Raw genomic sequence first — 25,502 nt, forward strand, 5'->3', positions numbered from 1 at the left:
CGTGTCAGATCGCTCCCGGGCCACAGAAAGTGGAGAAAACGGGAGCAATGGCCCCACAAACATCACTGTCCCCCTCATCCACCCACTCCTACGCAGACCGATCGCGACCCCCTGCCCCCTTCACCCCCACCGATCGCCCACAGAGCGGCAGCAGACCCCCCTGCAACCCCCGTTCCCCCCCATCAGTGAGCAATCGGGCCTCTCCCCCCCCCCACCCCCCACCCCCCACCAGAGATACATCTTACCCGCTTCCCTCCTCCCCTCCACCAACCGCCCCCCCCCCAGAGAATGATCTGGCCTCACTCACCCTCCCCGCACCCCCCCCCAGAGAATGATCTGGCCTCACTATCCACCCCCCCGCCCCCCCCCCCAAGAGAATGATCTGGCCTCACTCGCCGCCCCCCCCAGAGAACAATCTAGCGTCACTCCCCTCCTCCCCCCCCCCCCCCCCCACCCCGAGAATGTTCTGGCCTCACTCCCACCCCCCACCCCCAGAGGAACATCTGACCCGCCTTCTCTCTCCCCACCCCCTCACCAGAGAATGATCTGGCCCGTCTCCCTTCCTTCCCTCCCTAACCAGACAATGATCGCCCCCCCCCCACACACCAGACAACAATCAGCCCTCCCCCCTCCAACAGACGATTGGCCCTCCCCTCCCCCCCCCCCCCCTCCGCCCCCCCCCCCACCAGTCATCAATATAAGCAAAGTTACAGTTGTAAAACCTTGCACATTTTCCATACCTATTTCGACGAGGCTGGTAAACACCGGGACAGTAGCAGCAGTTCGATGGTTTTTCCCCAGATTGGGGGCACTTGATGACCACTGCTTGTTGCCGTCTACCAGATGTTTAAGGCTTGGGGAGGGAAATAGAAGAAAAAAATAACACAGTGATAGTCAGCACATGTACAGTTGGCAAAACCTGCTTAAATACACTTGATACAAATTCTTCTGTTGTTGCGAGGGCAAGTAGCCCTTTTTCCAATGGCTTTTGGAGCCACACAATAACTGAGATGTTTCTAGACTTCTGTCAATATTAGAACAAAGAGCAAAGAACAAATAAAGTACAGCACAGGGACAGGCCCTTCAGCCCTCCAAGTCTGTGCCGATCATGATGCCCTAACTAAACATCCGCATTAAAAAACCTTCTGCCCTTACTTGTCTGCATCCCTCTATTCCCTCCCTATTCATGTACCCTTCTAAATATCTCTTAAATGTTGCTAATGCTTCCACCACCTCCTCTGGCAGCGCATTCCAGGCACACTCTGCGTGAAAAACCTTCCCCGCACATCTTTGAGTCCAAAGATGTGCGGGCTAGGTTGATTGGCCATTCTAAATTGCCGCTTAGTGTCCCGGGATGCATAGGTTAGAGGGGTTAGTGGGTAAATATGTAGGGATATGTGGATAGGGCCTGGATGGGATTGTGGTTGGTGCAGACTCGATGGGCCGAATGGCCTCTTTCTGCACTGTAGGATTCTATGATTCTATGATCTGCCTTAAACGTTCCCCCTCTCACCTTGAAACTGTGCCCCCTTGTAATTGACACTTCCACCCTTGGAAAAAGCCTCTGACTATTCACCCTATCTATGCCTCTTATAATTTTGTAGACCTCTATCAGGTCTCCCTTCAGCCTCCGTCTTCCCAGTGAAAACAATCCTAGTTTATTCAACCTCTCCTCATAGCCAACACCCTCGAGACCAGGCAACATCCTGGTGAACCTTCTTTGCACTCTCCCCAAAGCTTCCACATCCTTCTGGTAGTGTGGTGAGCAGAACCGCACGCAATACGCCAAATGCGGCCTAACCAAGGTTTTATATAGCTGCAACATGATTTGCCAACTCTTGTACTCAACGCCCTGGCCGATGAAGGCAAGCATGCCACATGCCTTCTTAATATATTGATGAGATGATCACTTGGGTGGCACGGTGGCACAGTGATTAGCATTGCTGCCTCACAGCACCAGGGACCCGGGTTCGATTCCCAGCTTGGGTCACTGGCTGTGTGGAGTCTGCACATTCTCCCAGTGTCTGCGGTGGGTTTTCTCCGGGTGCTCTGGTTTCCTCCCACAGTCTGAAAGACGTGCTGGTTAGGGGCATTGGCCGTGCTAAATTCTCCCTCAGTGTACCCGAACAGGCGTTGGAGTGTGGCGACTAGGGGACTTTCATAGTAACTTATGTAAGTCTACTTGTGACTAATAAATAAATTTTAACTTTTGATGAGTAAGCCAAGCGATTGACAAAACGTTAGCAAATATCTACGAGTTTTACCCTCCTTTTATGGCTCCACTTAGCATTACTTAGAGTAGTCCAGCCAAGATCAGAACTTTGGGAGGAGCAGTGAGTGAAAGTCCCCGGCATCAGCGCGCATCCATTCTTCTGTGGCATTGTAATTTATCATCTAGTTTAACTGAACATTATTGGACATAATAGATCCAACATATCATAGCAATTAAAGCCACGATGGACAGAATTTTGGTCTCTTAGGAAATCAGGGGAGCAGACTGAAAGTGAAGTTAAGACGATGATTGGTAGCGATCTTATTGAATAGAGCGCAGGGGTGAGGGTCTGTATGGTCTACTCCTGCTCCCATTTCTTATATTCAATCAATTACAGATTGCCTTTATATAAATTACCAGTAAAAGACACCATTATCGTCAATGGTGCAGACTTGGAGGATGAATCATCAGGTTAGTTGCCTAGTGCAATCTGATTACCCACTCACACTGAAACTGTATATGATATAAAGTGTTTCCCACGTCATAGAATGGTCTCAAAAGCTCCTATTTAGATTAAGTGGTAAGAGCAGGCATGGAGTGTTTTTCTAAACATTTATTGAATCCTCCGCTGAGTAACAGTTATGTCAATTGGTTGTCTACACTGCAAGCAACAGGAAACCAACATAATGTCCTCCGTTACAGTCCTGGGACCTTTTCTCCCATCTGTGGGTTCCTATCTGTTCTGAGTTTTGCAATTACATCTTAGATAAAGAAGGTGGGACTAAGACTCAAAGGTTAACCAAGCACGCACTTGTTCATCCAACCATTAGTTGCTGACCTTCACCTTTTCTGTTTTAATTACACTTTTGACACGCCACATTCGTGGCACAGGTCTGCCGCCTATCTTGACGTGACCAGAACAGGGTCACCCAGAAATGTTAGAATCATAGAATAGAATCATTGAATCTCTACAGTGCAGAAGGAGGCCATTTGATCCACCGAGTCTGCACCGACCACCATCCCACCCATATCCCCATAACCCTACATATTCACCCTGCTAATCCACCTGACACAAAGGAGAAATTTAGCATGGTCAATCAACCTAACCCGCACAAATTTGGACTGTGGGAGGATACCGGAGCACCTGGAGGAAAAACCCACGCAGACATGGGGAAAATGTGCAAACTCCACACAGATCGTGGCCCGAGGCCCGAATTGAACACGGGTCCCTGGCGCTGTGAAGTAGCAGCGCTAACCACTGTGCCACCGTGCCGCCCAATTTTCCAAATAAAAGAAAAACAAGGTCATCAGACCATCAAATTACTGGGAGCCCAAGCAAAGATCCACGTGATGGCAAGGTCACATGGCTCAAGGGAATAATTTCTAAAGCATTACTCATGATAGCTTCAAGTTGACTCTGGTCAGCAGGAGTCATCCTAGTCTGATACTGTTCCATCTAATTCTCATTAATCCTTCAGTGAGACTTCCACGCAGACATCATTAATCCTTTGGAAAACATACTGACGGATTCAGCAATAACTTAGTTAACACTCTGACTTGTCTCCTTTTCCCTTATTTGCCCAATACTGGGTCATCCTTAAACTCACAATTTGAAGGTTAGGCAAAGACCCTAAGCACAACCTTTGGTAGGTTCAGTGGGAAAAGAACTAGTCCATTTCAAAGAAAAAAGTATATATATATTATTACAATACTACCCATTATATAACTCCGATGATTAAATAAATATAACCTGCTATAACACTTAGGAACTCCAATCTATAATGGAGCGGCATTTGGGGTGGCACGGTGGCACAGTGGTTAGCACTGCTGTCTCACAGCACCAGGGACCTGGATTCGATTCCCGGTTTGGGTCACTGGCTGTGTGGAGTTTGCACGTTCTCCCTGTGTCTGCGTGGGTTTCCTCTGGGTGCTCCGGTTTCCTCCCACGGTCCAAAGATGTGCAGGTTAGGTTGATTGGCCATGCTAAATTGCCTCATAGTGTCAGGGGGACTGTAATAAGTCCTCGGAGGCAGAAGTCCCTTGACCAAATCCCTTTATTTACAACTCTAATAGCAGTATGCAGAATGCTAGCAGTTAGCAGTCTACTTCCCGGGAGTCTACCTCCTGGGGTGTCAGAGGAACTGTAACACCCAGTTAAGTACAAGGCAAAGACTTACTGATTGGCCCATCAATTGGATCCTTAATCAGGGAGCTCATACTCCAATAGACAAACCTCAATAGTCTGATTAAAATCATTATAGGGACTAGCAGGGTAAATACATGGGATAACGGGGATAGGGCCTGGGTGGGATTGCTGTCAATGCAGGCTCGATGGGCTGAATGGCCTCCTTCTGCACTGTATGATTCAATGATGAAACTTTATCAAAGTAATATATACTGGGGTCATTCATAAAATCCAATCTATAAATAAATGCTAGGTAGTTGGATCAACTTGCTAACAGTTTAGGAGAGGCAATGGCGAGATGGTAGCACAATGGCTGGACTAGTAATCCAGAGGCACAGCTAACACTCTGGGTAAAAATCCCTACACCAGTGGAGTTTGAATTCAGTTAATAAATCTGGACTATAAAACTAGTCTCAGTAATGGTGACCATGAACCTCTCATTGATTCTTGTAAAACTCCATCTGGTTCACTCATGTCCTTGAAGGAAGGAAATCTGCCATCCTTCCCTGGTCTGGCCTATATGTGAGTACATGTGACTCTTAACCATCCCCTGAAATGACTGAGCCAGCAACTCAGTCCAATGACAATTAGGGGTGGGCAACAAATGCTGGGCCTTGCCAGTGACGCCCAGATCCCGTGAAAACATTAAGGGGAAAAAAAAACCCATCTTGCATCCAAAGATGTGAAGGTTAGATGGATTGGCCATGGCAAATTGCCCCTTAGTGTCAGGGGGATTAGCTAGGGTAAATGCATGGGGTTGTGGAGATAGGACCTGAGTGGGGTTGTGGTCAGTGCAGACTCGATAGGTCAAATGGCCTCCTTCTGCACTATATGATCCACAGATGGGTCAAATAAAATGCAGACACATTTTAGAGTCTCAATCGCCATGAATGACCCCAGTTTTCTAGAGAGCAGGTGATCACACATAAAAAGCCTACACTAGCCATCTCCATAGCAAATCTAGAAAAGAAAGCTCCAGAAAAATGACTTTTCCATTTCATTGAACGCGGTCATTTTCCAACTGGCCACAGATGCTTTTAAATAATTGATTTACCAACAATAAGCGTTAAAATGTATCTAGAGTAAGGGAAAAGCAATTCACTCCAAACCAGGCCAATGTTCATTCTACATAAAATAGGAGTTCAGACGAATGAGGGGGGATCTCATAGAGACTTATAAAATTCTAACAGGACCAGACAGGGTAGATGCAGGGAGGATGTTCCCAATGGTGGGGGAGTCCAGAACCAGTGGTCACAGTCTGAGAATTCAGGATAGACCATTTAGGATGGAGGTGAGGAGACATTTCTTCACCCAAAGAGTGGTGAGCCTGTGGAATTCATTACCACAGGAAGTAGTTTTTTTTTCATTCATGGGACATGGGTGTTGCTGGCAGGCCAGCATTTGGAGGGCCGAAGGGCCTGCATTTGGAGGGACGAAGGGCCTGTTTCCTGTGCTGTACTGTTCTTTGTTCTTTGTATTTATTGCCTATCCCTAGTTGCCCTTGAGAAGGTGGTGGTGAGCTGCCTTCTTGAATCGCTGCAGTCCATGTTCTGTGGGTTGACCCACAATGCCATTAGGGAGGGAATTCCAGGATTTTGGCCCAGTGACTGTGAAGGAACGGCGATATATTTCCAAGTCAGGATGGTGAGTGGCTTGGAAGGGAACTTGCAAAAACATTGCCAAAACACTGAATATATTCAAGAAGCGGCTAGATATAGCACTTGGAGTGAATGAGGTCAAAGGTTATGGGGCGAAAGCAGGATTAGGCTATTGAGTTGGGTGATCAGCCATGATCGTGATGAATTGCGGAGTAGGTTTGAAGGGCCAAATGGCCTCCTGCTGCTCCTATCTTCTATGTTTCTATACCTTACATCTCTCTGGAGCTGTGTTGTGTAATTAGAATGGGGTTTTCTGTCGAAGTTCATGCCAAGTTCATTCTCAAATCAATCCACATCATCTGTTTCCCATGTCCAGGAGCAACATGGAATGGAATGAAATCCCCGGAGCAAATCCTCTTCTTAATTTGAAGCATTTTGACAGCAATTAATACGTTTCTGGCCTTCCGCTCCACTCCACTTTCTGAAACACCAAGTAATTGCCGCATTCCCCAATAGCTAACACCAATTAAATATTCCTAACAATCACAGGACAACTGCTGATCCCAGTGCATCATTCCTACTGGGAGAAAATCTAATTTCCTCTGAAAAATACTGAACATGATTTCTGTCCAATTCTTCTTTGGGATCCAGGGAACAGAATATTCACCTTCAAGCGATACAAGAAAGTCTGAAAATTTTAGCCCACCCAGGCAGAATTGATTAAAGATAATTTGCTCCAAGTTAAGAATGGGCTGGACATTTTTAAGCTTAAGTTTCTTATTTATTAATGTCACAAGTAGACTTACATTAACACTGCAATGAAGTCACTGTGAAAATCCCCGGCGCCTGTTCGGGTAACACTGAGGGAGAATTTAGCATGGCCAATGCACCTAATCAGCACATCTTTTGGACTGTGGAAGGGAACCGGAGCACCTGGAGGAAACTCACGTTGACACGGGGAGAACGTGCAGACTCCGCACAGAGTGACGCAAGCCAGGAATCGAACCCGGGTCCCTGGCGCTGTGAGGCAGCAGTGCTAACCACTGTGCCACCGTGCCGACTTATTTGTGGTGAGGAGGGTAGGGGAATAAAAGCTGGAAAATGCACTGTAAGAATAATTAAGACGATGTAATTTAGAGCTGGGAATTGACAGTCTCATTCGCCACAGCTGCCAGCGAGAACGGAGAATTTGGTGCTCAGCCAAAACTCTGTTCACAGCAGCGGGACTGGAGAATCCCAGCCGTGGGCGAGGTTGGAGAATCTCCGGCCTGTGCGTTTGACGTTTACCTCCTCCTGTTGTATTTTTAGCAATGACATGAAGCCACCAATCATTCATAAGGGATTGTGTAAACATGTTATGGGTTCAATTTTTTAGACTAGGCACATAAGCGTATTTGTAACAAGGTAGAATGCTTTAAGACATCAGCAGCAAGGCTCTGTGTACGTGTCCTGACTACTTCCCTCTCCTCCTTTAGGGCACTCCTCAAAATCTAACTTAATTAAGTTTTTTGGGATTTGCCCTTATATGTCCATTGCATGGTTTAGTGTCAAATTTGGTTTGATAACTTTCCTGCGATGAGTCTTGGAACTCTTCACTACCTTAAAAGGCAGTATATAAATGCAACTTGTTGTTATAAAACAGAAGGATGCCACACTTACAGGAAGTGTTAGAGAATCAAAACTTCCTTTTGGGCGGCACGGTGTCACAGTGGGTAGCACTGCTGCCTCACAGCGCCAAAGACCCGGGTTCAATTCTGGCCTTGGGTGACTGGGCGGAGTTTGCACCTTCTCCTCGTGTCTGCATGGGTTTCCTCTGGGTGCTCTATTTTCCTCTCACAGTCCAAAGCTGTGTGGGTTAGGTTGATTGGCCATGCTAAATTGTCCCTTCGTGTCAGGGGGATTAGGAGGGTAAATATGTGGGATTACGGGGGTGGGATTGTTGTCGGTGCAGGCTCGATGGGCCAAATGGCCTCTTTCTGCACTGCAGATTCTATGGTTCTATGGATCACTGTTACAGCTTCTCTCCAACCCACCCTCCATGTGGATGCAGTCCACTGCTGTGGTCACCGAATGACTCCCACCTCCCCGCCCCCATAAGAATTCTTTGTAGAACTTTTTTTCTTAACACAAAGATACAGATTTTCCTCTGAAGGTATTTGGAAAAGGATTCTTCAGTCACTATGATTTGATTTGATTTATTACCGTCACATAAAGAACAAAGAACAGTACAGCACAGGAACAGGCCCTTCAGCCCTCTAGGCCTGTGCCGATCATGATGCCTGCCTAAACCAAAACCGTATGCACTTACCAAGTCCGTATCCTTCCATTCCCATTCTATTCATGTATTTGTCTAATTGCCCCTTAAATGTCACTATCGTACCTGCTCCCACCAGCTCCCCGGGCAGTGCGTTCCGACATTCACCACCCTCGGTGTAAAAAACTTGCGTCGCACATCTTCTCTAAACTTTTCCCCACGCACCTTAAACCTATGTCCCCTAATACTTGACTTTTCTGCCCGGAAAGAGCATCTGACTATCCAGTACTGACATGTACTGGTATACAGTGAAAAGTATTGTTTCTTGCACGCAATAGAGACAAAGCATACCGTTCATAGAGAAGGGAAGGAGAGGGTGCGTTAGTCATAGCTAGGGTGCAGAGAAAGATCAACTAAATGCGAGATAAGTCCATTCCAAAGTCACTGGGAGCAGCCCATTCACTGTAACACTATAGAATGGAAAACATATATTGTTAACAAGTGCAGAGTGGAGAGTGTACAAATCCTCTTACCTATCTTCCCCACCAGCAAGATCCTTTTGTTGTAAAGAGCTGGGGCCCCACGTCCAGCCTTTCCTTTTATGCCCCTTTTTCTCTTCCTCGTCACATTCTTCTCGCTGAAACACTGAACTGCGGCCCCAGGTCTTATTGCTTTCACCTGGCGTTACTATGAAGAGGTTAAAAAGATGGCCGTTTATCCCAGTAGTTTCATATCAGTCACTGGTGAAATAATTTAAGGTTATTCAACATGTAGGAATTTTAAACAAAACATACGAATTGTCCAGCAATGGTATCACATTTAGCACATCTAACTGCAGGACCGGACACTGCTCGGATGTTGTCTACCAAGCATTAGAACCCCATCACTATGACCATCGAGATCTCCTTCCTCAACTGTGGGCGGCACGGTGGCACAGCGATTAGCACGGCTGCCTCACAATGCCAAGGACCCGAGTTCAATTCTAGCCTTAGATGACTGTCTGTGTGAAATTTGCACATTCTCCCCAGCTGGAATTTTACCGCCTCACCTGCCCCAAAATCGGGGCGGACGAGGCTCACAAAATGGCATTCTCCGTTGGCCTCGGGCGGAATCTTACGAGCCTTGGGTGGGTGAGGCGGTAAGACTCCAGCAGCCGTGTCTGCGTGGGTTTCCTCTGGGTACTCCAAGGACCTGGGTTCGATTCCCGGCTTGGGTCACTGTCTATGTGGAGCTTGCACATTCTCCTCGTGTCTGCGTGGGTTTCCTCCGTGTGCTCTGGTTTCCTCCCACAGTCCAAAGATGTGCGGGTTAGGTTGACTGGCCATGTTAAAATTGTCCCTTAGTGTCCTGAGATGCGTAGGTTAGAGCGATTAGTGGGTAAACTATGTAGGGATATGGGAGTAGGGTCTGGGTGGGATTGTGGTCGGTGCAGACTCGATGGGCCGAATGGCCTCTTTCTGTACTGAAGGGTTTCTATGATGATTTCTACTCCAATTTCCTCCCACTTCCAAAGGTGTGCAGGTTAGGGGGATTGGCCATGCTAAATTGCCCCTTAGTGTCCCAAGATGTGTAGGTTAGGGGGTTCATGGGGTAAATGTGTGGGGTTAAGGGAATGGGGTGGGGGTGTGGGCCTCGGTAAGAGCTCTGTTGGAGAGTTGGTGCTCAATGGGCCAAATGGCCCCCTTCTGCACTATAGGGATTCTATGATTCTAACTCTTCCCAAAGGTATACAGATCTAAGGTTTCTGGCGTCCTCCCTTACATGGTCATTTTCTGAATGCAAACCCAGACACTGCTGGGCTGAGAACTATTTGGACACAACGTAGGGATTGGAATTCACCAATGTCAAGATCATTCCCAACCTTAGCCATCGCCCTAGAGTGACGTTACCCTTCCCAATTCCAACCATGCGTGTAAATCACAGAGATCCTCCCCAATTCCAACCACAAAACAAGCATGGGGGCTCAAAGCCATTCAACTGATCCAGGTCCAGCCAATGAAAAACATTCCTTTGCTCTCTCATTTTTCTCTCTCATTTGCACCACAGCATCCAACCACCTCATGGAGAGCTCCCAGCTGCTCTCCCCTGTTCTAGAACTGGAGGTTCACTCCACTTGTTGGATGCCAACTATCAGTCCTGTTCTCATCCTAGAGAAATATTCTTTGTTTATTGGCACCAAATTGTGGGCAGCTCTGTGCAGAGGGCTAATAGTTGAAAGGGCTCACGAGACAATCTCCTCATAGATCTGTCCAGTTAGAAGAATCATAGAATCCCCACATTGCAGAAGGAGGCCATTCGGCCCATCGAGTCTGCACCGACAACAATCCCACCCAGGCCCTATCCCCATAACCCTACACATTTACCCTGTTAATCCCTCTAACACTAAGGAGCCGTTTAGCCTAATCAACCTAACCCACACATATTTGGACTGAGAGAGGAAACTGGAGCACCCGGAGGAAACCCACGCAGATACGGGTAGAACATGCAAACTCCACACAGTCACCCAAGCCAGAATTCGAACCCAGGTCCCTGGTGCTGTGAGGCAGCAGTGCTAACCACTGTGCCACCATGCTGCCCTTAATCGTAGAATCCCTACAGTGCAGATTGAGCTTGGACCGACAACAATCCCACTCAGGCCCTATCCCTGTAACCCTATGTATTTACTCTGCTAATCTCCCTGACACTAAGGGGCAATTTAGCATGACCAATCAACCTAACCTGCACATCTTTGGACTGTGGGAGGGAACTGGAGCACCCGGAGGAAACCCACACAGACATGTGAAGAATATGCAAACTCCACACAGACAGTCACCCGAGCCGGGAATTGAACCCTGGTCCCTGGCGCTGTGAGGTAGCAGTGCTAACCACTGTGCCACCGTGCCGCCCAATTTCAAATGATCAAAATTCTATCTATTGCTGACATCAATTTTTTAAGCTAGGTTCCTAAATGGATTTCCAGCAAATTCCAGAGTGGAACGCCTATCCTGTACTATACTTTAGCCTAAACTTTAGCTTGCAGAGGCTGGGTGGTGTTGCGATGGGGTCGGGCGCCTGTCTACTTTTCCTTTTGAGTCTTGGGTAATGAAATGTCTGCTGTTGGGAAGAGCGAAGAGTCATTGTTAACACAGTGGCTACACAATTCAAAGTGAGCTTATTCTTTCGAAATCTGGCTTTTTAAGTTGAAAGTTTATTTATGTTGTCACAAGTAGGCTCACATCAACACTGCAATGAAGCTACTGTGAAAATCCCCTGGTCGCCACACTCCGGCGCCTGTTCGCGTACACTGAGAGAGAATTTAACATGGCTAATGCACCTAACCAGCACGTCTTTTGGACTGTGGGAGAAAACCGGAGCACCCGGAGGAACGACACAGGGGAGAACATGGAGACTCCACACAGACAGTGACCCAAGCCAGGAATTGAACCCGGGTCCCTGGTGCTGCGAGGCAGCAGTGCTAACCACTGGGCCATCGTGCTGCTGGGAAACTTTAGGGTCGATGATGGGACAGCAGGCGCCCGATGAAGTTTAGCTCACTTGAGTAGCCATTGAGTCACTTCATCAGATGTATCAGGTGAAGAAAGTTCATTAGCCGATGGGACAGTACTAAAAATCAGGGCCGCTCACCATAACCTGCACCGAACACTGAAGCAACACTCCACTCTGAGGGGTTGGATCAATCATGGGTTCCCCTGGCCGGCCCTTCCTTCACACTTTGTGTTGCCAGGGAAACATGTCTTGTGCTCTTTGTGCAGCCAGCAGAACTTCACTGGCTATTGGTACCCAAACTCAGAGTCTTCAATCCTCACGAGTAGTGAGAACACCAGTATTAAGACAAATCAGCTCAATATAGCCCTGAAGGGGCCATGGTCCCAGCACAGCTTCCACATTAGCATTCGTACCTTGTTTCGGAAATCTACCTGCAGCTTGACATATTTGCTTGGATAAAGGGAACACTCTTTTCTTCAAAATCTTCACTTTGTCACCGAGGCAAAGCTGAGGCTGACATTCTTCTTTCAGTCTGGTTATTGAGACTGGAATCAGAGCAGCACTCCAATCCCATCCACTTCTAACCACACACCCAGTCTATTCCGATATGTTGAGGCGAACTTTCCTGTTCTGCCCACCACGGGAATCAGAGTGGGAGAGGCGGCGGATCATGGAAAGGTCCGTCGACCTCGGGCAGGATTTTAAATTGGAAGGTAAATCTCACCAGTTAATGTACATTAGTAACGTATCACAAGCATCAAGAAAAATACATTTTGCAAGGAAGATTTCTATAGCTCGGGCATGCTTATATTACGTGGGGTTTTTTGGGACCATTTCTGCTTGCACACATCCAGACTTGCTTCCCAGAGGATCACCAGATGTAGGGATTCCTGACCCTTTGCCCAGAGGTACTCCCAATGGGAGTATAGGAGTATTAGCCACATCTGGAGTATTGTGTGCAGTTTTGGTGCCCTTGCCTGAGGAAGGATGTCCTTGCTAGAGAGGGAGTACAGCGAAGGTTTACCCGGCTGATTCCTGCGATGGTGGGTCTGTCATATGAGGAGAAATAGGATTATAATCATTATTGTTTAGAAGAGTAAGAGGGGAATCTCATAGAAACTTATAAAATTCTAACAGGGTTAGACAGGGTAGATTCAGAAAGAATGTTCCCGGTGGTGGGGGAGTCCAGAACTAGGGACCATTGTTTGAGGATAAGGGGTAAACCTTTTAGAACTGAGGTGAGGAGAAATTTCTTCACCCAGAGAGTGGTGAATGTGTGGAATTCACTACCACAGAAAGTAGTTGAGGCCAAAACGGTGACTGATTTCAAGAAGAAATTAGATACAGCTCTTGGGGCTAAAGGGATCAAGGGATATGGGGGGGGGAAGGGAGGAATCAGGATATTGAATTGATGATCAGCCATGATCATAATGAATGGTGGGACAGGCTTAAAGGGCCGAATGGCCCCCTCCTGCTTCTAGTTTCTATGTTGAGCATTGCTTGATTTGTTCCCCCCTCCCCCCCAAGAGAGATATTGCTTAAATAGGGAATTAGCAAGTGGTACAGAGAAGGCCGAGATGGTGAGTTGAGTGTAAACTTTATATCCTAACTAGTTATAAACCAATATGATTTCTGAGAATTAAAATCATATTCATCATATTATAAAATCATATAAATCAAAGGTGGGGAGAAAGAGCAAGAGATACAGACAAAGAGAGACAGGGAGAAAACAATGTGAGGAATGCAAGGGGAAGAATGCAGGGAGAGAAGGCAGAGAAGAGGGAGGAGAAGGAGGGAAAGAAGGGGGACGAGGAAAGGGGGACGAGGAAAGGGGGACGAGGAAAGGGGGACGAGGAAAGGGGGACGAGGAAAGGGGGACGAGGAAAGGGGGACGAGGAAAGGGGGACGAGGAAAGGGGGACGAGGAAAGGGGGACGAGGAAAGGGGGACGAGGAAAGGGGGACGAGGAAAGGGGGACGAGGAAAGGGGGACGAGGAAAGGGGGACGAGGAAAGGGGGACGAGGAAAGGGGGACGAGGAAAGGGGGACGAGGAAAGGGGGACGAGGAAAGGGGGACGAGGAAAGGGGGACGAGGAAAGGGGGACGAGGAAAGGGGGACGAGGAAAGGGGGACGAGGAAAGGGGGACGAGGAAAGGGGGACGAGGAAAGGGGGACGAGGAAAGGGGGACGAGGAAAGGGGGACGAGGAAAGGGGGACGAGGAAAGGGGGACGAGGAAAGGGGGACGAGGAAAGGGGGACGAGGAAAGGGGGACGAGGAAAGGGGGACGAGGAAAGGGGGACGAGGAAAGGGGAAAGAACAGGAGATAGAAAGGGGAGAGATGGGGTGAAAATGTGAGGAGAATAGAGGAGAGAAGGGGAGGAAAGGGGAAGGAAAGGGGGGAGTCAAAGGAGGAGAAAAAAGGGAGGAAGAAAGACTTCAGGATAAGACAGAATCAGATTTAAACTCAATGTTCTATTTATACATTGATTCCCCCTCCCACATTATCACCAGTAGGTCAGCACTGAACGTGAGGCAGGTTTCTCCACAGAGGTAGCTATGATTAACGGGCGGGAGGAGGTTGCAGCTTTTCCTCCAGCTCTGAAAGACGAGAGACTGCTTTGCACCTGTAGACGCCACCATCTAGTGTCCTGAATGAGAAGTGGCAACTCAGGGCCACTCATAACTGCTCACCCCACTCCCGGCTCCTCCGTCCACTCCCGGCTCCTCCGCCCACTCACAGCTCCTCCGCCCACTCACAGGGAGCCAAAGTGGCCTCCCAAGTGGTCTAAGAAACTGCTGCAAGTGGTAACCTGCCAGTTACTCACTGTTGTGAGGTGACAGCAGATACTCAGGAATTGTTGCAACAAGGAGACAGTTTGAGACTGTCAATCGTAACAACAAAGCACAAAGAGAGTCATTTGATCGCAGAGCAGTGTTGCACCTGTGCAACTTGCAGCGATGCATTTTAACACAGTGTTTGTTTTAATTCCAGCAGTTGGATAGAGTTTTGGCAATAGTAACAATATGAAATGTGACTGGAAAATAGAAAAGAACATCTGGTGGTAGCCAGGGTATTAAAGATAAGCATTATTTCTCAGTTTGATCTTGATATATTAAGTGAGGTAAATATCGTTTAGTGTGACAAGTGGCCGGCACAGTGGCACAGCGGCGGCACAGGGTGGCACGGTGGCACAGTGCTTAGCCCTGCTGCCTCACAACACCAGAGACCCAGGTTCGATTCCCAGCTTGGGTCACTGTCTGTGTGGAGTCTGCACGTTCTCCCTGTGTCTGCGTGGGTTTCCCTCCGGGTGCTCTGGTTTCCTCCCACAGTCCGAAAGACATGCTGGTTAGGTACATTGGCCATGTTAAATTCTCCCTCAGTGTACCCGAACAGGCGCCGGAATGTGGCTACTAGGGGATTTTCACAGTAACTTCATTGCAGCGTTAATGTAAGCCTACTTGTGACACTAATAAATAAACTTTTAAGCACAAAGTGGACTGACAAATTCTGAAGCACATCAAACTATCTTTGCTGGCTTTAAAATGAGCCAGCTGGTAGATGGTGGAATTTGATATTTTTTCAATAAAAAATATCTGGAATTAAGAATCTACTGATGACCATGAAACCATTGTCGATTGTCGGAAAACCCCACCTGGTTCACTGTGTCCTTTAGGGTAGGAAATCTGCCATCCTTACCTGGTCTGGCCTACATGTGACTCCAAGAGCCACAGCAATGTGGTTGATTCTTAACAGCCCTCCAAGGCAACTAGGGATGGGCAATAAATGCTGGCCAGCCAGCGATGCCCATGTCCCACGAATAAATAAATCTGGAAACAAAACATCTGCCCCACAAGAAGTGGCTTGACACCCGACAGTCACTCAGTACTCACGCTGGATCGCTCGGAGTCGCGGAATGATGGTGGGGCTCGCTGGAGGGCTCGAACTGTTGCTGATCAAACTCTTCCTCTTGTCCAGAGTAGGAGAGGCCTGTACGGTGATCTTGTGCTGGAAATCTGCGGAATATTTGAAGGCCAAAATAATTCAAGAAGAGTTTCCGTGTGGGGAGGCGGGGGGCATTGGAAAAGAGGAGAGATCGCAAGAGAGCAGGCAGGGATGAGCGTGAGATTTAATGGGGAGATTTAAGAGCAATTATCTTGCCTTCCATAGTGACCACTTTCACTAGCGTACTCCTTTACTAACCATGCGGAGTGTCCAGTGCTGTCTGTGAGCCCCTTGCTGAGGACAGTTCAGAATCACAGAATCCTACAGTGCACAAGAGGCCCTTCAGCCCATCGAGTCCACACCGATGCACGAAAGGCCCTGACCTGCCCATCTAATCCCACTTGCCAGCACTTGGCCCATAGCCCTGAATGTTATGACGTGCCAAGTATTCATCCAGGTACTTTTTAAAGGATGTGAGGCATCCCACCTCCACCACCCTCCCAGGCAGCGTAATCCAGACTGTCATCACCCTCTGAGTAAAAAGACTTTTCTTCAAATCCCCCCTAACCTCCCATCCCTCACTTCTAACTTGTGTCCTCTCGTAACTGACCCTTCAACTAAGGGGAATGGCTGCTCCCTATCCACCCTGTCCATGCCCCTCATAATCTTGTACACCTCGATCAGGTTGCCTCTCATTCCTCTCTGCTCCAGAGAAAACAACTTAGGCCTATGCAACCTCTCTTTACAGCTTAAATGTTCCATCCCAGGCAACATCCTGGTGAATCTCCTCTGCACCACTTCCAGTGCGTTCACATCCTTCTTATAAGGTGGCGACTAAAACTACACACAGTGCTCCAGCTGTGGCGTCACTAAAGTTCTATACAACTCCATCATGACCTCTCTGCTTTTGTAATCTATACCCCGATTGATAAAGGCGAGTGTGCCATGTGCCTTTTTCATTACCCCACTAACATGCCTTTCCATCTTCAGAGATCTATGGACAAACACGCCAAGGTCCCTTTGTTCTTCGGAACTTCCCAGTGTCAGACCTTTCAGAGTATACTTCCTTGTCAAATTACTCCTTCCAAAGTGCATCACCTCACACATTTCAGGGTTAAATTCTGGAACAGGAGAAGCAAGAAGGAGTCACCTACCAGAGGGGAGGCTAATCCGATTGCCGTCCTTCAGTTTGAGCCTGCTCTTCTTGAAGTTGCCTTTGCGTTTCTTCACCTTGGGCTTCTCCTGGTGCAGCTGGTGGAAGATGATGTTGAGCTCACGCTCCAGGATATCAATCTCTCGCTCGGCCAGCTCCTGCTCGCGGCGCCGCAGCAGCTCCTCCTGGTTCTTCTGCTGCAGGGCGGCGCGGGATAGCTCTTCCTCCCAGGTCCGCAACTCCTGCCCAACACAGGGTGTTCATTCGTGACAGAGTAGACACCCAGAAACAAAATTCCCTTTCACTTTAGGGGCGGCACGGTAGCACAGTGGTTAGCACTGCTGCCTCACAGCGCCAGGGACCCGGGTTTGATTCCCGGCTTGGGTCACTGTCTGTGTGGAGTTTGCACATTCTCCCCGTGTCTGCGTTGGTTTCCTCCGGGTGCTCCGGTTTCCTCCCACAGTCCAAAGATATGTAAGTTCGGGGGAATTAGTTGGGTAAATGGGCAGAGTTAGGGCAGGTGGTGAGCCTGGTTAAGATGTTCTGTCTGAGAGTCAGTGCAAACCATAAGGGCCGAATGGCCTCCTTCTGCACTTTAGGGATTCTATGATTCAACCTCCGCATCCTCAAATTGTCTGTGTGGAGCATGCATGCTCTCCCTGTCTCTGTGTGGGTTTCCTCTGGATGCTCCGGTTTCCTCCCACACTCCAAAGATGTGTAGGTTAGGTGGATTGGCCATTCTAAATTGCCCCTTAGTGTCCAAAGATGTGCAGGTTAGGTAGATTGGCCATGCTAAATTGCCCCTTAGTGTCCAAAGATGTGTAGGTTAGGTGGATTGGCCGTGCTAAATTGCCCCTTAGTGTCCAAAGATGTGCAGGTTAGGTGGAATGGCCATGCTAAATTGCCCCTTCGTGTCGGGTTAGCATGGTAAATATATGGGGTTACGGGGATAGGGCTTGGGTGGGATTGTTGTTGCTGCAAGCTTGATGGGCTGAATGGCCTCTTTCTGCACTGTTGAGAATCCATTCCCACTGTTGGGAATCCATTCGATACTGATTTCAATCCATGCAGCATTAACCTGTGGACCCAACTGCCTGCTTGGATGAATGTAAAATATCCTGTGGCACTAGTTTGAAAAACTTGTCAATATTTATGGAATCCCTGAAGTGCAGAAGGAGGCCATCTGACCCATGGAGTCCGCACCAACCTTCTGAAAGAGCATCCCACCCAGGCCCATGCCCCCCATACTTCCCATGGTACATTTACCATGGTAAGAAGTCATACAACACCAGGTTAAAGTCCAACAGGTTTATTCGGTAGCACAAGCCACTAGCTTTCGGAGAGCTGCTCCTTCATCAGGTGAGTGGGATTTCAGTTCACAAACAGGGCATATAAAGTCACAAACTCAATTTACAAAATAATGGTTGGAATGTGAGTCTTTACAGGTAATCAAGTCTTAAAGGTACAGACAATGCGAGTGGAGAGAGGGTTAAGCACAGGTTAAAGAGATGTGTATTGTCTCCAGCCAGGACAGTTAGTGAGATTTTGCAAGCCTAGGCAAGTCGTGGGGGTTACAGATAGTGTGACATGAACCCAAGATCCCGGTTGAGGCCGTCCTCATGTGTGCAGAACTTGGCTATCAGTCTCTGCTCAGCGACTCTGCGTTGTCGTGTGTCGTGAAGGCAGCCTTGGAGAACACTTACCCAAAGATCAGAGGCCGAATGCCCGTGACCGCTGAAGTGTTTCCCAACAGGAAGAGAACACTCTTGCCTGGTGATTGTCGAGCGGTGTTCATTCATCCGTTGTCGTAGCGTCTGCATTGTCTCCCCAATGTACCATGCCTCGGGACATCCTTTCCTGCAGCATATCAGGTAGACAACGTTGGCCGAGTTGCAAGTATATGTACCGTGTACCTGGTGGATGGTGTTCTCACGTGAGATGATGGCATCCGTGTCGATGATCCGGCAAGTCTTGCAGAGGTTGCTGTGGCAGGGTTGTGTGGTGTCGTGGTCACTGTTCTCCTGAAGGCTGGGTAGTTTGCTGCGGACAATGGTCTGTTTGAGGTTGTGCGGTTGTTTGAAGGCAAGAAGTGGGGGTGTGGGAATGGCCTTGGCGAGATGTTCGTCTTCATAATGACATGTTGAAGGCTCTGGAGAAGATGTCGTAGCTTCTCCGCTCCGGGGAAGTACTGGGCGATGAAGGGTATTCTGTCCGCTGTGTCCCGTGTTTGTCTTTAAGGCTATCCCCACACCCCCATTCTTGCCTTCAAACAACTGCACAACCTCAAACACACATCTCTTTAACCTGTGCTTAACCCTCTCTCCACTCACATTATCTGTACCTTTAAGACTTGATTACCTGTAAAGACTCGCATTCCAACCATTATTTTGTAAATTGAGTTTGTGTCTTTATGTGCCCTATTTGTGAACTGAAATCCCACTCACCTGATGGAGGAGCAGCGCTCCGAAAGCTTGTGGCTTGTGCTACCAAGTAAACCTGTTGGACTTTAACCTGGTGTTGTAAGACTTCTTACTGTGTTTACCCAAGTCCAACGCCGGCAACTCTACATCACATTTACCATGGCCAATCCACCTAACCTACATATCTTTGACACTAAGGGGTACTTTAGCACGGCCAAATCCATCTAACCTGCACATCTTTGGACACTAAGGGACAATTTAGCATGGCCAATCCACCTAACCTGTGCATCTTTCTCAAAAACTTAATCCTTTCTTTTCAACCTTCCTTCTATCCTTCATAGAGATTTCCTGGACCCTGCCCTGGTTTCTCACTAATAAAGACAACTTGGGACTGTGAAGAGATATAAACTGCATCAACACTAACTGTACAAAGAGAGCCTCTTAGGGGCTCTCTTTGTACAGGAGTGGACAATCCTTTACTGCCAAGTGTCTAATTAAGCCAGGTGTGGCAGAGGCAGACAGTTTAATCTCTCTCAAAATAGCAGCTCTGAACAGGTTAGAAAGACTTGCATTAAGGTAACACCTTTCATAACTACTGGACATCAAGGCAGCCAATGTAGACTTCTGAAATGTGATCATTATTGTAATGTATTAAAACGACAACCAATTTGCGTACAGCCATCTCCCACAAACAGCAATAACCACGTTTTTGTGATTTTTATTGGGGGGAACGTCACAGTGGTTAGCACTGCTGCCTCACAGCGCCAGGGACCCAGGTTCAATTCTGGCCTTGGGTGACTGCATGGAGTCTGCACGTTCTCCCCATGTCTGCGTGGGTTTCCTCCGGGTGCTCTGGTTTCCTCCTACGGTCCAAAGATGTGCAGGTTAGGTGTATTGGCTGTGCTAAATTGCCCCTTAGTGTCCCAAGATATGTAGGTTAAGGGGATTGGCCATGGTGGGTGTGCGGGGTCGTGCTGTGCGCTCTTTCAGAGGGTTAGTGTGGACTTCATGGGCTGAATGGCCTGCTTCTGCACTGTAGGGATTCTATAAATATTGACCAGCTCTTCTTTGGATTAGTGACACAGGACCTTTTATGTCCATCCAAACGGGCACTTGGATCCTCAGTTTAATGTTGCATCTGAAAAATGGCACCTTCGTCAAAGCAACGCTCCCACCAGGTAATTCACAAGAGTGTCAACCTTAATCTTTTTGTCCTAAAGTTTGTCCTGTGCCCGGTACTTTCTCACACAAGAGGCAGGAATGGTGCCAACTGGACCATGACTGAACTGTTGTATTGAATCTTCAGGAGCCTACGATGGCTGTCTTAATGTCCAGCTGTTATGAAAGGTGCTACCTAAACGCAAGTCCTCCCTTCTAACCCATTCAGAGCTGCAGCGAGAGTCCAAGAGACAAATTAAGAGAACATGAAAATCTGCTGCCAATAAGCTGTGGAGAGGTTGCTTCCCAACACGAGTGACTGTGGTATGTTGCAGGTTTATAGAACGTTAGTTAGGCCGCAGTTGGAATATAGTGTTCAATTCTGGTCGCCACACTACCAGAAGGATATGGAGGCTTTGGAGAGGGTACAGAAAAGATTTACCAGGATGTTTCCTGGCATGGAGGGCATTAGCTATGAGGAAAAACTTGGTTTGTTCTCACTGGAGCGACGGAGGTTGAGGGGAGACCTGATAGAAGTCTACAAGATTGTGAGAGGCATGGAAGAGTCAATTACTAGGGGGCACAGGTTTAAGAACAAAGAACAATACAGCACAGGAACAGGCCCTTCGGCCCTCCAAGCATGTGCCGCTCATGTGCCCACCAGACCATTTAAGGTGCAAGGAGCAAGGTTTAAAGGAGATGTACGAGGCAGATCTTTTACACAGAGGGTGGTGGGTGCCTAGAACTCGTTGCCGGGGGAGGTAGTGGAAGCGGATATGGGAGTGACTTTTAAGGGGCATCTTGACAAGTACATGAATAGGATGGGAATAGAGGGATATGATCCCCGGAAGGGTAGGGGGTTTTAGTTAAGTCGGGCAGCATGGTCGGTGTAGGCTTGGAGGGCCGAAGGGCCTGTTCCTGTGCTGTAATTTTCTTTGTTCTTTGTATGTGGTACACTGTTGGTTCCTTCCAGAGTGGAGCTAATTTAGTACAAACAGGGATGTCAAAGTTGGGACTTTGTTGGTATGTATTAGTCAATATCACAGAGCGGTGCATTCATTCACCCAGAGAAAGCCACAGAAAGAAAACTGAATACATCAAAGTTAATAAAGTAAAATAAGATATTTTGAAAAACATGTGGAGTGTTTGTGTTTTCAAGTGAATGGAAGGTTAACCTCACACAAAAACAGAGAAATGCTGGAAAATCTCAGCAGGTCTGACAGCATCTGTGGAGAGAGAATAGAGCCAACGTTTCGAGTCTGGATGACCCTTCGTCAGAGCGGAGTCATCCAGGCTCGAAACGTTGGCTCTATTCTCTCTCCACAGATGCTGTCAGACCTGCTGAGATTTTCCAGCATTTCCTGTTATTTTTTCAGATTCCAGCATCCACAGTATTTTGCATTGATCAGAAGATTAGCCTCATTGGCACTCAACTGAAAAGCAATGATCTGTTTTCAGAATAGGGAACCGCATTTTATATACCTCCTACCATGTGTGTCTTGGGGGGGGTGGGTGGGGAGTAAAATAGGGTGGGTGCCCACGCACCACCTTCCTGCCCACCCTGAGTTCAGCCCATTAATATTATCTAAATAAATAATTAAGGGGCCAATTCATAGAATTATAGAATCCCTACAGTGCAGAAGGAGGCCATTCTGCCCATCAAGCCTGCGCCGACAACAATCCCACCCTTATCCCCGTAACCCCATGTATTTACCCTAGCTAATCCCCCTGACACTAAGGGGCAATTTGGTATGGCCAATCCACCTAACCCGCACATCTTTGGAGTGTGGGAGGAAATCAGAGCACCCGGAGGAAACCCACGCAGATAAGGGGAGAACGTGCAAACTCCACACTGACAGTGACCCGAGGCTGGGAATTGAACCCGGGCCCCTGGCGCTGTGAGGCAGCAATGCTAACCACTGTGCCACCCAATTGACTCCAATCATACACTGCCAACTCCAAGGGCATTGGCAGGGAGGAGGGGGTGCAGGGATGGAGGGGAGAGAGGACGGAGGGAGGGAGGGATGGGGATGGAGGAAGGGAGAGAGGGAGGGAGAGAGGGAGAGAAGGAGGGAGGGAGGGAGGGAGGGAGGGAGGGAGGGAGGGAGGGAGGGAGGGAGGGAGGAGGGAGGAGGAGGAGGAGGGAGGAAGGAAGGAAGGAAGGAAGGAAGGAAGGAAGGAAGGAAGGAAGGAAGGAAGGAAGGAAGGAAGGAAGGAAGGAAGAAGGAAGGAAGGAAGGAAGGAAGAAGGAAGGTGTGAGTGAGTGTGAGTGAAGGGAGGGAGGAGGAGGGAGGGAGGGAGGGAGGAAGGGAGGGAGGTAGGGAAGGGAGAGAGGGAGGGAGAGGGAGGGAGGGAGGGACAGGGAGGGAGGGACAGAGAGGGAGGGAGAAAGGGAGGGAGAGAGGGAGTGAGAGAGAGGGAGTGAGGGAGGGAGTGAAGGAGAGAGTGAGGGAGGGAGGCAGGGAGGAAGGGAGGTAGGAAGGGAGGAACGGATGGAGGGAGAAGAGGGATGGAGGGAGAGAGGGAGGGAGAGAGACGGAAGGAGAGAGGGAGGGAAGGAGAGATGGAGGGAGGGAGTGAGGGAGAGGTGAAGGGGGGGATGCAGGGAGGGAGGGAGGGGACAAGGGGAGGGATAGAGGGGAGGGAGGGAGGAAAGAGGGAGAGAGAAAGGATGGAGGGGAGATGGATGGAGGGATGAAGAAGGGAGGGAGGTATGGAGGGAGGGAGGAAAGGGTGGAGGGGGAGAAGGGGAGAGAGGGCGAATGGGAGAGAGGGATAGAGGGAGGGAGGGGCACAAGAGAGAGAGAGGGAGGGAGGGATGGAGCAAGGGCGTGAGGGAGGGGGTGGAGGAAGGGAGTGAGGGAAGGAGGGAGGAGGAGAGGGGAGAGAGGGGAGGGAGGGAGGGAGAGGAGGGAGAGGAGGAAGAGGAGGAAGAGGAGAGAGGGGATGGAGGGACGGGGGGAAGGAGGGAGGAGGGGAGGAGGGAGGGAGGGAGGGACGGAGGAAGGGGAGGGGAGGGAGGGACGGAGGAAGGGGAGGGAGGGACGGAGGAAGGGGAGGGGAGGGAGGGACGGAGGAAGGGGAGGGGAGGGAGGGATGGAGAGAGGCACGGAGGGGAGTGAGGGAGGGAGGGAGGGGAGTGAGGGAGGGAAGGAAGGAAATCAATGCAGCAAAGTTTAAATGCCCTACCTTTTCCTTCTCTCGGAGTTGTTCAAACATTTCCTGGATCTCCTGTTTCCATTCTTCCTGCAAGGAATGGAAAGAATCCTGCGGCATCTCAAAGAAGCCGGACTCCTCGATGGCAGTGAGCTGATCCAAATGCTGCTGAACGAGGGGCGAGAGTGTGGATCTGTGTTCCAGCAATCTGAAGCAAAGACATCAAGGTTTCTATTCTGTTAATTATTTTAAAAGTGTTTCTCCTGTAGCGAGGGCTCTCAGCTGAAGGGTTAATCAGGAAACCTGTCTCTGGATCTTAGCTCAGGTCACTTACAAACAAGACGGCCAGGGATTACACACCTTCCAATATTTCCTTCTTTTCTAATGGAAACTTGCTCAGTATCTTAACTGAAGGAGTCTGAAGTTCAGGTGTGTGACATGTGTGTCGCTGTGAGATACTCTGGCGCAAAGCTCAATAGACCATCTCCACCTCTCTTCCCCACTACTGAAAATTGCACTGTGTTCCTCCGGGAACACAACCTTACTGGGACCATTCCGGAATCCAGGGAATTTTCAATGATCACAACCAATTAATCCACTGCAGCCTCCTCCTTTTTATTCTTTCATGGAAAGTGGGTACGTGGGAAATGCCTCATTTGTTCCAATTCTCTTCCCTAAGGCAGATTCGCATCTTTTTCCATCGCTCGTAATTCTTGGAAGAGACCCCCAGTCTGTCGTCAGAGGCTTATAGCTTGAGGGGCGCCATTCCATATCAAGCATGGCTGACCAGGAGTCTCTCCCACTCTTACTGCCAGCCATTGGCATGTTTGGAAGTATCTGCAGGTTGCCACACTTAAGGCAATAGACCGCATTATGAATGCACGTCCCTTGGTCATCAGGTCCAGGGGCGGGACTCAAAGCTTCTGGCTCAGAGGCAGGGTCGCCAACCCACTGCACCACAAGGCCTCGCCTGCATTTCTTGCCCATCATTAACAGTCCTTGAGGGCAATTGCGGAGGGCAGTTAAGAGTCATTTACAGGCCAGAGTGGGTAAGGACAGCAGATTTCCTTCCCTGCAGTAAACAATAACCACATGGGGACAGGGGACTAATCAGCTTTTAGTCCTATTAATTTATCCAGTTCTTGTTCTTTATTCTTATGTTCATTACTCTAAGTTGCTCACTCTCATTAGACCCAGGCTTGCCCACTACTTCTGTGTTATCTTTTGTGTCTTGTACAAAATATTTCTCCAACATCTCAGTCCTTCCTTTATCCCCCATTCCAACATTTCCTGTCGCATCCTCCAAGGGACACACACTCGCTTTCACTATGAGATACTTGCAAAAGTTTTTAATCATCCGTTTTTGTATTTCTTGCCAATTGACCCTCATATCCAATTCCTCTCTCCAACAACTTTTGGTCATCTTTTGCTGGTTTCCAAAAGTCTCCCAATTCTCAGGTTGACTGTGCTTTTTGGCAATATTCCAATCCTCCTCTTTTAATCCATTGTCATCTGAATCTCTGGTTAGCCACTGATAGATCACTATCTCAAAGGACTTTTTTTAGTTCTCAATTGAATACATATTCAATATTTACTGAGGGTGGCACAGTGGTTAGCACTGCTGCCTCACAGCGCCAGGGGCCCAGGTTCAATTCCGGCCTTGGGACACTGTGCGGAGTCTGCACGTTCTCCCTGTAGCTGCGTGGGTTTTCTCCGGGTGCTCCGGTTTCCTCCCACAGTCCGAAAGACATGCTGGTTAGATGCACTAGCCATACTAAATTCTCCCTCAGTGTGCCCGAACAGGCGCCGAAGTGTGGCGACTAGGGGATTTTCACAGTAACTTCATTGCAGTGTTAACGTAGACCTACCTGTGACGCCAATAAATAAACTTAAGTTTATTTATCGAGAACAATGAATTGATTCTTTAACTACTCAACA

At 48.6% G+C, this 25,502-nt stretch overlaps 1 protein-coding gene across 1 annotated transcript in view; it reads right to left on the minus strand.

Annotated features, from left to right (window-relative positions):
• map3k9 (mitogen-activated protein kinase kinase kinase 9) overlaps positions 1 to 25,502 on the minus strand; it is a 169,036-nt gene that overhangs the window by 13,089 nt on the left and 130,445 nt on the right. The window contains 6 exon segments of the mRNA XM_078233237.1: positions 741 to 853; positions 8,783 to 8,936; positions 15,626 to 15,748; positions 16,832 to 17,072; positions 23,598 to 23,728; positions 23,731 to 23,772. Of these exon segments, the coding sequence (XP_078089363.1) occupies positions 741 to 853; positions 8,783 to 8,936; positions 15,626 to 15,748; positions 16,832 to 17,072; positions 23,598 to 23,728; positions 23,731 to 23,772 (804 nt within the window).

This window comes from Mustelus asterias, chromosome 18 (genome assembly GCF_964213995.1).
Source record: "Mustelus asterias chromosome 18, sMusAst1.hap1.1, whole genome shotgun sequence".
Lineage (NCBI taxonomy): Eukaryota > Metazoa > Chordata > Chondrichthyes > Carcharhiniformes > Triakidae > Mustelus > Mustelus asterias.